At 37.8% G+C, this 15,306-nt stretch overlaps 1 protein-coding gene across 2 annotated transcripts in view; it reads right to left on the bottom strand.

Annotated features, from left to right (window-relative positions):
• Nucleotides 1-15,306, bottom strand: part of CARNMT1 (carnosine N-methyltransferase 1) — a 53,466-nt gene that overhangs the window by 8,851 nt on the left and 29,309 nt on the right. The window contains exons 4-7 of one of the 2 annotated variants that reach the window (XM_066257073.1): nucleotides 13,064-13,204; nucleotides 11,968-12,146; nucleotides 10,070-10,183; nucleotides 6-5,122 (exon numbers count right to left, since the gene is read on the bottom strand). In XM_066257073.1, coding sequence (XP_066113170.1) covers nucleotides 5,019-5,122; nucleotides 10,070-10,183; nucleotides 11,968-12,146; nucleotides 13,064-13,204 — 538 coding nt within the window. In that variant the 3' untranslated portion in view covers nucleotides 6-5,018. Of the gene's footprint in view, nucleotides 1-5; nucleotides 5,123-10,069; nucleotides 10,184-11,967; nucleotides 12,147-13,063; nucleotides 13,205-15,306 lie in introns of those variants that run through there. The other variant, XM_066257072.1, reaches the window with a different exon arrangement.

Here is a 15,306-nt window from a genome sequence, read left to right as displayed (position 1 = left end):
TTTATTTATTGATTGGGGGGAAGGGGACAAGAACATTGATGTGCTCCTCTACGTACCATGACCAGGGATGGAACCAGCAACCTCTGTGCTTCTGGACGATGCTCCAACCAGCTGAGCTCTCGGGCCAGGGCATAACTGTTAACTTATTTTGATGCTAACCTTGTCTGACACTGGCAAGAGAGGACCCTTTTAAGCTGAGAATTCAGAACTGATGAAAGAGATCAACTTACAGATTCAAATAGCCCAACAAATTGTATACAGATTTAAAAAACAAAAACTCACACCTAGATATAATATTGAATCCGAAAACTACAAAGAAAAAGTCTTAAAAACAAAACTGATTACCTTTAAAGAAGCTATAGTTAAGATAGGTGACTTCTCAAAAGCAAAAACAGAAACTAAAAACCATTAGAATGATCTCGTCCGTGTGGTGAAAGCTATCTGTCAACCTTGTACTCAATACCTAGTGTGTTGCTTTGGAACTAAAGGTATCATATGAACTTATAATGTTTATAGACATAGACAGATACATAACATATATTTCCTACCCCTATCTGCTGAAAAGGCCTAAAAGAAACACTATCACGGTGGTAGAATCTAGATTTTCATTTCTACATATCATTCCCCACTAAAAGGAACCAGGAATCCTTGTGGAAAAAAGCTGACCTCATGGCTGGGCAAATAGACTACAAGATGAGCTTGGAACACCTGGTTATGCCACAAAGGAGATACTCATACAATGACAGGGTTATGTCAAAAGGACAAAGGAGCCAGCTCAAAGGGTGTCCCATTTACCATATCTAGGACAAGTTGATTTAAACCATTTATTCTCTTAAGATTCTAAAAGTTCCAGTTAAGAGACAGAGATCTAGGATTGGATAATAAAACAAATTTTCACCCTATGCTATATCTGAGACACATCTAAAACATAAAAGACACAGAAAGGATTTAAGAGAGAGAAAAAAATATACCACACAATTAACTAAAAGAAAGCCTATGTACTGTTGCTGTACTGCCATGCCCACTTAAAGAAATATGGCTTGCATCTGTGCAAAAAAACAGCATTGGCACTCAAAACCCCAGCAAAAAGTTTGAAAGGTTAGGCTGGGTAATGGGGCTGGGAGAAGGGTGCGCTCATGGTCACTGTTTCATCATTTTCCAAAGCAGACTTTTAGTGATTCCCTTCTTTTCCATCCTACATTTTACCCTCACTTTCTACTAGGCCATGCTGTCATAAACTCTGCTCCTTTCCCACTCGTTTCCCCAGTGAATTAAACTTCTGCCTGTCTGCCTGGTCAGGGACTAGAAATGGGCATAAGGTAGGCATCTTGATTACTTGGTCATATACGGGTCAGCTCTTCCTTATATATGTATTTTCAACTTATGTTTTTTCATACAGAGTCTTAATTTTCCAGGGTTATTCCAGGGCAACTGTCTCTGCTCACAAGTATCTTTGCAAAACGTATTCTCTTACCTCATTCTTTTGTCCTCTGATGAAATCCTGCCTTTCTCTGACCATGTTTTATACTTTTTTATATTCTTACTACCAATGGAATAAGATCTCAATGAAGAGATAAATATGTGTTCAATCCACCTTTCCTCACATTTAAAAAAATTCTGTAGCTTTATAATGCTTTAATACATATCTGATAGTCTCTCATTACACTTTACAAAGATCTCCCTTGGTACTTGAACCTGTTTATTCTTCACTTTGCTAAATGCCTACTTTCCACTACCCAACAATAAATATATCAGTGCATGCACAACATAACCCTGCTCCTAAACCTGCCTGTTTTTTTTTTTTCAGTGAGCCATATAATTTTTATTGTCAAAGTTCATTTCTTCAGAAAATTTTCATAAGATACATTAATGTAACTGAAGCAAAAGTTTCCTTTTAACATCATTAAATTTCTGAATTCACATGATTTTCATAGTGTCAATGGGATCATTTTATATTAATCTCTCAGATTCTTCTCTGTCCACTAAACTGAAGGACTAAATTTCTTCCATTTACTTAAGGCTCATTTGAAACAATTTTTTTCTTGACTCTGTGCTGCTGGCTCCTTCTGACTCTGATCTTTGCAATCAGAGCTGATTTGGACTGTGGCTTAAGAAAATCCCATGACATTTCATCAGTGACTGAAGTGCAGTTCTTCCTTTTGCCATATCTTTGGCTTTTGCCTGCTTGGAGGTCTGAAGCTGGGAGACAATCGTATGTGATTTCTCAGAGTTGATCTTCAACCATGTTCATGTGAGTGATGCTTCAATCCAGGCCTCTGCCCCACACAGAGTGGGTTCCCCTTCTCTCCTGCCGACCTGATGGGCCGCAGGTGGATCTCAGCTCTTGTTCTTGCTCCCTCAGTGAGGTCACTGACTGAGCTCTTGATTGAGGTGGATTCAGTTTAATGTTCTGCTGTGAACTTTATGCTGCAGAGTATAGATCCTTCATTGGATTTGGATAATATCCTTCCCTAATCCAGAATTACCTAAATCATTTGCATCTTTCTCCATTTTACTGCTGTTGAAATAAATAAAAAACTCCTGATATGTAGTTCAAAGGTTTGTTAGTGGTGAAAAAGATAATTTGTAAACCTACCCTTTTTAAAATTAATTATGCATAAGTACATTGAAGGGGTACTGCTCATCATGAAAAACTATAAAACAGGATGCACAGGCATTTGTCTGCATTTTGCCAAATCATAGCCTTTCCTGATGAACATATGCATAATGGTTCCCTTAAAAAGCTCACTGGTTTTCTCCAACCTGGGGAAGATTAAAGAGTACTTCAAATCTCCCTTAAAGCATTTTTTAAGTTAATACCATTCTCAACTCTGATTCATACAATCTGGGCAGTGTTTTCATTATAACTTAATTTCCAATGTAACTTTTTAGTATTCTAAGAATGAACAATGGATACAATTCTCATTATATATGAATATATTGACATTCTGGACTATTTAAGCCTGATTAGGGTGAAACTGTTCCCAGGGGGCTGATGCTCTCTCAATCTACAGATAAAATTAATTTTCCAGGTCTACATGATTAAAGTCTAAAACACAGGAATATTATGAATTTACCAATATAAATGCCACTTTATCATGTCTCCTGGCAGCCTATCTTTTGTGACATCTTAACATTATTTTGTTCCCCCTTTCAAATTTCAAAAACAATACAAACAATACATTCATTTATACCCATAACTTGCTAAATATCTATTAGCTGTCCAACTCTGTACCAGATGAGGAAGAAGGATTAGATTCCTGCCCTCATCAAGCTTAGAAAATAATAGAGGAACTAAAAATATATGGTTGACAACACTGCAATATGTTAAATGCTATTGACAGATTCTGTGACAATGTAAAATAGCAATGCAGAATACTTAACTCAGGCAAAAATAGGAACACAGAATACTTAACTCAGCCTGAAAGGATCACTTGAGCTAGTGTTAGAGAGCAGATAAACTAAATGAAAAATGGAAGAGAAAGAGAAAGGGCATTTTAAGTCAGAGGAGTGGTACTCGAGGTCAATGCAGGAACAGTAAAAAAATAAAGAGAAAGAAGTTGATCCATGAAAAGAAACTCCACATTACTAATCATCAGGGAAACACAAACCAAAGCCACAGTGTTAGAACGGCTATTTCCAAAAGACAAGAAATAACAAATGTTGGCGAGGATGTAGAGAAAAGGGAATCCTTGTCCACTGTTGGTAGGAATGTAAGTCAGAGTAGTCACTATGAAAAACAGCATGTAGTCCCCTCAAAAAATTAAAAATAGAACTACTTTATGATCTAACAATTCCACTTCTGGGCATTTATCTGAAGAAAACAAAAATACAGTGGTACCTTGAGATACAAACAGACCAACATATGAATTTTTTAAGATACGAGCTGCAACTCGGTCCACATTTTTTGTCCAAGATCCAAGCGAAATTCCGATATGAGTCATGATTCAGGAACCTGCCGCTAGTTGGCGCATTGGCACATGGGTCCAGTATCGGCAGGTGATATATGAGTTGACTGACTTATGAGCTCGGTTACAGAACGAATTAAATTCATATCTCAAGGTACTAACTTGAAAAATATACACACCCCATGTTCATTGCAGTATTATTTATATAGCTTAGATATGGAAACAACCTAAGTGTTCCTTGACAGATGAAATGGATAAAAATGTTGTGGCATACACTATATATACAATGGAATATTATCTAGCCATAAAAGAATAAAATATTGCCACTTGCGACATCACAGATAAATTTTGTAAGTATTATGCTGAGTAAAATAAGTCAGGGAGAGAAAGACAAATATCTTATGTTCTTGCTCATTTGTGGAATCTTAAAAAACAAAAAACAAATATAAAAAAACAAGTTCATGCATAACCTGTGGTGGTGAGTGGAGAGTGTAGACCTAGAATGCTAAAGTCGCTGTTTCGAAACCTGGGGCTTGCCTGGTCAAGGCATGTACAAGAAATATTCAATGAACAACTAAAGTAAAGCACCTATGAGTTGATGCTTTTCGCCCTCTCTTTTTCGTTCCCTCCCCCTCTCTTTAACAATCAATAAAAACTCTTTAAAAAAAAACAAATAAAAACGAAAAAACAAGCTCACAGAGAACAGACTGGTGGTTGGCAGAGGTGGGGGTGGGCAAAATGGGTATAAGAAGTCAAAAGGTACAATCTTCCAGTTATAAAGTAAGACATGGGGAGGTATTTTAAAGTTGCTAAGAGATAAATCTTAGAAGTCCTCATTACAAAAAATTTAGAACAATATATAGAAACAGTTGTTCAGCTGTTAACTAGACTTCATTTAAAAATATATTATATACAAATATTGGCCCTGGCTGGTGGCTCAGTGCATAGAGCACTGGCATGGCGTATGGACGTCCTGGGTTTGATTCCTGGTCAGGGCACAAAGGAGAAGCAACCATTTGCTTCTCCTTCCCCTCCTGCAGCCAGTGGCTTAATTACAGTGTGGCCACTGGCACTGAGAATAGCTCTGTTGGAGCATATCAGCCTCAGGAGCTAAAAATAGCTCAGTACTCGAGCATCAGCCCTAGATGGGGTGGCCGGGTGGATCCTGGTTAGGTGCATGCAGGAATCTGCCTCACTATCTCCCCTCCTCTCACCTAAAAAAAAAAGAAAGAAATATACAAATATTGAATCATGTTATAAACCTGAAACTAATATATGCCAATTATACCTCAATTAAAAAAAAAGGAAGCCAAGACATAAGACAGAAGATCACAAAGGACACTATACACATCCTGAAGAGTTCAAGTTACAAAGAAGGGTAGGCTTTTATGCAGGGAATCTGACAGGAATAAATTTATGTGTAAAGATCACTCTGCTGGTAATATGGACAACTGAAAGGGGTATAGAGGGTTGGAGGTAGCTTGAAGGTAGGAACACCCTGAAGAAAACTACCATATGGAAGCAATGATGAGTGCCTGGGCTAAGGTACTAGCATGAGGTTGCAGCAGTGGTTCTCAACTGGCATTTTTGGATTTCGAAACTGGGAAAGCACTACTGGATCCAGTAGCTAGAAGCCACAGATGCTGCTAACCATCCCCAGTGTGCAGAACAGCCCTCCCCACCGCCAGATGAAGAATGATCCACCCCAAAATGTCACTAGATCACTAATGCTGCAACTGAGAAACCCTGCGACAGATAAGAGATTCAAGGGCTATTAAGGAGCTTTAGGAGATATAACTGATAGACTAACTAGGTACAGAGATGATAAGCATGAAAAGGGGTCAAGGAGCCCTGGCTGGTTGGCTTAGCGGTAGAGCGTTGGCCCAAGTGTGTGGAAGTCCTGGGTTTGATTCCTGGTCAGGGCATACAGGAGAAGCAATTATCTGCTTCTCCACCCTGCCTTCTCTCTCTCCTTGTACAACCATGGCTCAAACAGTTTGGGCGAGTTGGCTGGGCACTAAGGATGACTCCATGGCCTCCGCCTCAGGTACTAAAATGGCTTGGTTGCCCAGCAATGGACCAGCAGCCTCAGATGGGCAGAGCATCGCCCCCTAGTGGGCATGCTGGGTGGATACCAGTCAGGGCCTTTGCAGGAGTCTGTCTCTGCCTCCCTGCCTCTCACATATTAACAAAGAAAATAAAATAAAAGGGGTAAAGTAGTTCTGCCAGTTTTCTCATTATAGGAATCTGAGATGGAACTGAAAGCACAGGGGAAACATGGGCAGCATTTTCTTGATATATACAAATTTGGAAATTTGTGGTGCATCCAATTTGGACATAGTGTCTTAGAACATAAGAACTATAGTTGGGGGCCCTGGCCGGTTTGCTCAGTGGTAGAGCATCGACCTGGCGTGCAGGAGTCCCGGGTTCAACTCCTGGCCAGGGCACACAGGAGAAGCGCCCATCTGCTTCTCCACCCCTCCCGCTCTCCTTCCTCTCTCTTCCTCTCTCACAGCCAGGGCTCCACTGGAGCAAAGTTGGCCTGGGCGCTGAGGATGGCTCCATGGCCTCTGCCTCAGGCACTAAAATGGCTCTGGTCGCAACAGAGCAACGCCCCAGATGGGCAGAGCATCGCCCCCTGGTGGGCGTACCGGGTGGATCCCAGTCGGGCACATGAGGGAGTCTGTCTGCCTCCCCGTTTCCAACTTCAGAAAAATACAAAAAAAAAAAAAAAAAGAGAGAGAGAGATAGTTGGACCAGAGAGTCAGACTGAAAATTCAAAGAGTAAGAGAAGCCATGGGATCAGGTGGGGTAGTACACAGTTAAGGGATGAGTACATGACATAAAAAAGTGGAAAACACTGAATAGATACCTGAAACACAATATTTAAGGAAAAACTAACTGAAATTTTATTCTTATTTTTTTAAGACCTTTTATTTGTTAGTATTAACTTAACCCTTGTTGCCCAAGAGCCAAAGGTTGGGAGGAGGAGAGGGCGAGGTAGGGAATATCAGTTAATTGTATTCATTAACTTCAAAATATAAAATATTTATATACTTTTGAGAAAAAATAGGTGTCTCCTTTGTAAAATATAATAGCCATATTTGGGAGGAAGGTAATATTTAAATTATAAAGGACTGAATCTAAAAGAGCATATAAAACTTTCCAAAGAATAAAAGGTAACCAAATATTTACTGTTGAAACCCTGAAACATGAAAGAGTGCAACACCTAGAACAGTGCTTGACATACAGTAAGATCCTAATGAACATCTCAATGACTGTCTCAAAATATCAAAATGGAAGGTATGTATGACTGATTATCCAGCAAACAAACACCTATCTTATCCTCTATTTAATGTATACAAAACTACTAGTTTTAGGTCATATTTAATAAAAGTTTTCAGTCAGAAATATAGATAAATAGATACACTCAAAAACGCTTTTGAGTTTTTCTTTTTTTTAAAGAAAACATTATCAAAGTTTCTATCTGAAATTCAAATGTCCAATCATAAAGGAGTCAGTTATATAAGCGTGAAAAAAAATGAGGGGTAAAAAACAAAATGCAGTCAGAGCTGTAAGAGAATTTGCATTTGATGATAATTTACTGTATTAAGAGACATTGGGTATGTATGTATAATTTTGATTAATGCATTTAATATTGATATAATCTCTAATCAATTTATATTCTAACAGTTTATTTGATGAAAATTAGTTCGAAGTAAATTTCTGTAAGTAAATAGGATATTACTATAGTTGAAATTGTGGCTATATCATGTAAATTCAAGCAAGAGCTCTAGGGGAAAAATATAGTCACGGATCTAGCAATTAACTAATTAAAAAGTATGTGATTAATTCTGGGGGGTGTGGGGTGGGGAAGCTATAAAAGCCAAAAACCTGAGGCATGGTTATTTCAGCTGTTGTAGAATTCTAACTCATACACGGAAATAATTTTATTTGGAAAGTATTAACCTTCCAAATAACTGTACAGTATTTAAGGACTGTGTGTCTTCATTATTCCAATTCTCAAAACTGTTTTAGAAACTGGTAAGAAGAGTGGAAGCTCTCCTAACTGATCTCCCACTAACCAACATAGTCTATTATCTCTGATGCTCACAACATATCAGAGGCCTTGCCCCAGCATGTTTACTCGTCAAACAGTATGCTTACCGAGGGCCGACTGCATTTGTTTCAGGCAGTTATAATTATTATTACGTATAAACAATAAAATATTAATAAAACAATAAATGTTTAAAAAGAAAAGTTTGTTTCTGTGAAAGTTAAGTCAAATGCTTTGGAAATACACAAAACACCCTACCATAAATCAGTGACTGGGATCAAAAATTTAATCACATAAACACAGAGTCAGAGTAATGCTGAATATAAACTGACCCAGTGCAAGCCTGCAGAGATGGCTGGTCAAGCATTCAAAGAGTTGGACCTAGTCTGTAAGCCTGATTTTCTAGTACATTTCTTCTAGCTACTGAGCCCAAGACTCGGTTTCTTCAACTATAAAACAGCAATAATGCCATTTCAACATCAGATTGTTTTGAGATTAAACAAGGTATTTCTAAATGGATAACATAAGGCCTAACCCACAATGAGCAAATACCCAGTTAAGTACTGTTACTTTTTAATCATTCCTTGGGGAAAGAAATACTTTTCTTTTAAAGACTAAGGATGTGAGATACTTGTTTCATATTATGATTACATTGCACAGCTAACTGTTCTCATCTTACCTATGGAATTCTAAAGAGAAATTTGGAAATGGCTTACTAACTAACTACTACCTGCAAGCTTAGTCTTACAGGTTAAATCTCTGATAAAATTAAATCATTAAAAAAGAACAGGTTATCGGCCTAGCGTGCGGAGGACCCGGGTTCGATTCCCGGCCAGGGCACACAGGAGAAGCGCCCATTTGCTTCTCCACCCCTCCGCCGCGCCTTCCTCTCTGTCTCTCTCTTCCCCTCCCGCAGCCAAGGCTCCATTGGAACAAAGATGGCCCGGGCGCTGGGGATGGCTCTGTGGCCTCTGCCCCAGGCGCTAGAGTGGCTCTGGTCGCAACATGGCGACGCCCAGGATGGGCAGAGCATCGCCCCCTGGTGGGCAGAGCATCGCCCCATGGTGGGCGTGCCGGGTGGATCCCGGTCGGGCGCATGCGGGAGTCTGTCTGACTGTCTCTCCCTGTTTCCAGCTTCAGAAAAAAAAAAAAAAAAAAAAAAAGAACAGATTACAGAACTCATAAAAAAAAAACCAAACCAATCCTGAAGGCTAAGAACTGTGTAGGTCTGCTTTTAGGCGGTATATTAACCCTCCAGTCTTTATTAAAATGGATTATATATCTCATTTAAACAATTATATTCAGCTTGATATTATTATTATTATTCCTTTGTTTTAAAGAAAGAGGATTAAAAAAAAAAAGAAAGAGTATAAAACTGGCAATCTCCCTTATAATCTGGATGGGAAAGACCATGTCATACTCATCATTTGGTTTCCAGCACTTAGCATTAGACTGCAGTTAAGTTTTCTGCATAGGTGAAATTATACACATTTCCATTTTCCTTAAACTCAAGTTAGTCACATAACTTATCATACCTAATCTTTTCCCAGTATGTATATGTACTTGGAAGAGGTTTCCATGGAAGAAGTACATGCTTCCCTTCAAATGTTTCATTATAGTAAAAACACTCCTTGTTATCAGGATTATTGTCTCCATAAAGTGGAGGGTGGAGAAGAAATAATGATTATGATCAGATTAATAATTAATACTCTTTGAAATTATGAACGCTGTGACACTGACCTAGTGTAAATGTACAGCTTGGGGGCTTCTGCTACTTATGGAAGAACTAGCTAGGATTGGAGGAACTGCACCATTAAGTAGGACGCACTCCAAAGGAAAATGAAGCAGTTTTAAAACACATACAACATAATTACAACTTTTGTGAACATTTGGTATTATAGGGTGGGTCAAGAGTAGGTTTACAGTTGTGAATATGCAAAATTCAGTTTATTCTTGTATTATTATTTGTTAATTATTATATTATTTTCTATACAAGCAACTGTAAACCTACTTTTGCCCCAACCCTGTATGAAGTTACCGAATGTAGGATAGTTATCACTCCTAGATTACTATGTAGAATCCTAATAAATACTGAGAAACTTACCTAGATTTATCCAAATTCCACCTGGCTTAAGTATTTTCCATATTGTGTCAATATAATCAATTACATTGTGAGCTGTGTCTATGAAGAAACAGGTAGCAATACAGTCCCAGGTATCTATTCAAGGAAAATCAAATTACTACATTTCCAATGCTATTTTGACTTTTAATTAATTCCATAAATATACCAGTTACTTCTTGTAGAATGTTAATACTTCATTTAACTTCAGGAATATAGAAGCTAAACCAGCGGTCCCCAAACTACGGCCCCCGGGCTGCATGCGGCCCCGAGGCCATTTATCCGTCCCCCACTGCACTTCCGGAAGGGGCACCTCTTTCACTGATGGTCAGTGAGAGGAGCACAGGATGCAGCGTTGCCGCAAAGCGCAGCATCGCTCACAATACAGTACTACTTCTGGTGACGCGGGATGCACGTCACGGCTCTGGAAGCGCGTCATATCACTCGTTACGGCTAGCAGTGACAAATATGGAACCGGACATTGACCATCTCATTAGCCAAAAGCAGATCCATAGTTCCCATTGAAATACCGGTCAGTTTGTTGATTTAGATTTACTTGTTCTTTATTTTAAATATTGTATTTGTTCCCATTTTGTTTTTTACTTTAAAATAAGATATGTGCAGTGTGCATAGGAATTTGTTCATAGTTTTTTTTATAGTCCGGCCCTCCAACGGTCTGAGGGACAGTGAACTGGGCATCTGTGTAAAAAGTTTGGGGACCCCTGAGCTAAACTCTTCCAGTCAACTACTATAATCAAAGTAACCAAATAATCATTTACGAGATACTTGGCAATTCATACAAGTTTTTATTAATACTTTGATAAAGTAATCAATTTGGAAATCATTTTTGTACCCTATATCACTATATATTTTTGTTTATAATTTATTCAACTGCCTTCATTTAAAACCAGTGAGGATGAAATAGTCATTTGAATTTAAAATTTTGATTTCAACTGTTAACTACCAGTTCTGAAAAGTTTCAGAAAGCCTGCATGCCTATCCTTTCTTTTCAGGTTCTGCTCTTAGAAAGCCCTGCCCTGATGACTACTGTATACAAACCAGCAGCCCCTCCCAGCCCCTCCTCATCCGGCTCACCCTGCCTGAGTCTTCTCCTGCAATATTCACTTGTTGCGTCTCTCCCTAAAGGCTCACTGTGTACAGGGGTTTTGTTTTGCTCACCGCTCTTCCCAATGCCTGGAACACATCTGCCACTTAGCAAGTGATCCAAAAATGTTTGTTAAATGAATGATTTGCTGTCCCTCAGAATTTTATTCTTCTTCCTTTCTCTGACAACCTCCTCCTGTCTCTCCCCCTTTCATGTCCCTTTCTCTAATGCCTAGTACAAATTTCTTCACTAGTTTGCCAGGCTGAAGTCCAAACTTCATAGATTGCAAAGGTCCTCTACCATCTGGAACTAACCTACTTCTCTAGCCATAACCCCTATTAAATCTCCCTTCAAACCTCCCTTGCCTTCCCAATCAAGCTGTTCTACTATCCATAATTCCTTCTTCACTCCTAACTATGTACCTGCACCTGACTGGAACGCCAGTCTTCCTTATCTTCAATCTCCACAAAGAACTCCCTATTCGCTCTAACCTACTTCCATCTTCACTGCATCCATTATTCATTTGAACTTTGTTTACATCTTACCTTATATTAATAGACCCGACAGAGTCTAAATTTCTTAACTGTGGAACCTTACACTTCTTTATATTTCTCATCATTGCTTTATACATGACCTTCAAAATATTTTAAATTGTCACTGAAGCATACCTTAGATTCTGCCATCAAAAGGAATGACGAAAATTTTGGCATAGTATAAAATTAGCTCATTAAATTTAGAATAAAGGATAAGACCTTTAAAATGCTTGCTTTAGACTTACTGCATTCTGAGTATATTTCCTGAAAATCTCCTGCTGACATAGAAAAGTTAGAACCGGGAGGAAGACTGTGGGGGTCAACATCAGGGAAAAAGATGGGTCGAATCTGATCAGCTGACCTCCGGTTATTGCTAAACTGATGGATCCAGGGATAAAGCTTGTATTTATTAATTTCAGAACATCTGCAAAATATGAGCATAAAATTCAGTGTTAACTATATATTTTACCAAGAAAATTTACTTTAAATACTATACTGTTTGATTAAAAACTTACTTATATAGTACTTAGCGTTACTACTATACCCTACCCAATTATCTGAAAGTGCACGTACATATACAGATGAATCTTCATGAATCAAAGACAGAAAACAAAATTAAATTCTGAGATACAAATGTGTTGTTCATCCAAGTTTTAAAACTGAATTTCCAAAATTCAAAATCAAGTAAAAACCAGTCCAACTACTTTTTCAAAATGTAGTATGGGTTTGATACCTATTTCAATTATTCTGTACAGCACTCTCCTTTTTACCTTCTTATCACCCCCTAATTCATACTGCCACCAAGACAACATATTTTTAAGCTGGCAGCTATTTGTTTTTTTCTCTAACACACCTTTTCTAGCTTTAAAAATAACAACTCTTTCCCACTACTTACTAAAAGAGGCCACAGAAGTTCTAAGAGACCTTTCCAACTCAGTCATGTGAGTTTACTTGGCCATTTAATAAGAATTTGATTAAGGAAAAAAAGATATGATTGCTATACTGCACTTCTACTCCACCAAAGAAAAAAGGGTGAAGAAGTTTAAGAAACAATGAGATAACACTCCTTCCTGGATCATCCTTAGTCCTGAAATTCACAAAGAAATCATTTGTTTCATGGACTGCAAAGTCACTTTCTAAAGTCACTAACCCATCCTGATCAAATTTCTTTTAACTAGGCAACTGATTAAAAGGATAGTTGTGTAAGTAATTTAAGAAATATTTATGGTATGTGTAATAGTTAAACACTGTGCTTATCTTCATATTCAGAATTGTTCAAAAATAGGTAAGTCGATCTGATTCTGAGGAAATACTATTTCTAGCAAAAAGTAAATTAAATACCTGTTGAGTACAAAGTTGGAAGAAAAGAGCATAAAAAAACTCCATTCATTTCCTTGACAAGCATAACCTAGCATAGCTATTTCCCAGGCCAGTCTTCCTAGTCCAGCACCAGGTACCAGAATATTTACTTTAGAAGGATCCCTGAAATGAAATAAGGCAATTATGTCCAACCCCTTAAAGAAAAAAAAAAAAAGACAAAATCCATATTAACAACTAAAAACTTTGATATTTAATAATAATTTCTCTCAAGACTACTTAAAATTGAGAAATACTCCTAAATATAAATGAAAAATAAAGGCACAAGGAATTAGCATATGTTCAGATATCAGATGAGGGTTTTATCCCCCCCAAAAATCTAGTCACCTTGTATCTGAAGACTTAGGAAGACGTGCATATTCCTAGTAGCTGTCACCTGAACAACTGTCTTACAAAGACAAATTATTACAAAGGGATCCCAATACATACAAAGAGACTGAACAAAATTATTTTATCATGAGATTGTAAAACAAAACATAATTTTATTTCTAAATTCAGTATCTAATAAACTCGTTTATGTAACTACATAGGTTAAATATATATAAATTTTAGTATGTTAGGTATAACTTTAAAATCCTGTATTTCACTTGGCAAAAGAATCTGGAGGGGGAATATTCTCATGGGGAAAAAGGGAAGCTACCTTCTAATTGAGCATATATGATGGCAGATATATCCCATCAAACCAGAACACAACCAACCTATTCTCCACTTATCTGCATCATTCTACCACCAATTTCCTTTGCTATAAAATCCATCATTCCACTCTCAACCCACTAGAAATTAGCCTAACCAAAACAAGAACTTTTCTTAGGACTTCTGGCAAATAAAGATAACCCTAAAGAAATTAAAATGGTATTCTTACAGAAAACCAAAGAAAAATGTGTACTGTCATGTCAATTAAAAAGGAATTTCTCTATTGACCGCATTTCCCAAATTTAGTTCATAAATCAAATCCAATTTCCAAATCTAGTCCCGTGTATAATTTCTTTCTATCATTAAACTACATGGTCTTTAAGTTTAGTGTGGCCCAAATAGCAGCAAGGCCATTTACTAGCAGCCCTATATGACATGATTACCTTTGTATTTCCCACGTTGAAATAAAAAACAGAACTATGGGGCACTTGAAAATTCAGTCTACAAATATAATAACATGGGAATTTGCCCAGTCATTCAGTCTTAAATATTTACATATGGAACATGTATTTGTTTAAAAACCTTAACAAAGTTTATTTAGTTTGTTTCACTGAATTTTACATATATAAGATGGCATAAACCAACACTTGTTAAAAATGATTTCTGCCTGACCTGTGGTGGCGCAGTGGATAAAGCGTCAACCTGGAAATGCTGAGGTTCGAAACCCTGGGCTTGCCTGGTCAAGGTACATATGGGAGTTTCCAGCTCCTCCCCCCTTCTCTCTCTCTCTCTGTCTCTCCTCTCTCTCTCTCTCCCTCTGACTCTCCCTCTCCTCTCTAAAAAATGAATAAATAAAATAAAATAAAAATTAAAAAAAATGATTTCTGACAAATACACATATTATGATTAGTCATCCTTTATGATTAAAGACATCCTTTAATCCTCGGTATGGGTAAACTAATTCCAAGGTGCCATATACTAGTTGTCACTAAAATAAAAAATAGAATTTCTTCTCATTCTAGATTACAATATGTGTGTGCATGTGTATGTGTGAACACTTAAATTTTTAATGAAGAGGGCATATCCTCAGAACTACTTATATTAGTTATCTAACAAAATTTTAATATTAGAATGTGGAAAACTCCTAAATTCTTTGCAACCCCTTGTATCAAGGACCTGCCACTATGGCTCCCCACCAAGGCCTCTCTTTCCATTTTCCACTCCCTATCAGCCCCACCCAAAACCTTACTCTCCAGATTTACTTTTCTTTTCGGTTCCTATTTGCCCCATCAAAACATTTTTTCCAAGTGGCTGTTTTCAGCTTAGAAATTTTTAATTAAGTGAGAGCAGAAGAGGCAGAGAGATAGACTCCCGCATGCACCCAGACTGACTGGGATCCACCTGGCAAGCCCCCTATGAGGCAATGTTCTGCCCATCTATGGCATTGCTCCATTGCTCAGCAACCAAGCTATTTTTAGTGCCTTAAGCTAAGAACACAAAACCATCCTCAGCGCGAAGGGCCAACTCGCTCGAGCCAATTGATCCATGGCTACCAGAGGGGCATGGGTAAAGAA

Source organism: Saccopteryx bilineata, chromosome 2 (genome assembly GCF_036850765.1).
Source record: "Saccopteryx bilineata isolate mSacBil1 chromosome 2, mSacBil1_pri_phased_curated, whole genome shotgun sequence".
NCBI lineage: Eukaryota > Metazoa > Chordata > Mammalia > Chiroptera > Emballonuridae > Saccopteryx > Saccopteryx bilineata.
The sequence above is the reverse complement of the archived record's forward strand: the minus strand, read 5'-3'. Positions and strand labels throughout refer to the sequence as shown.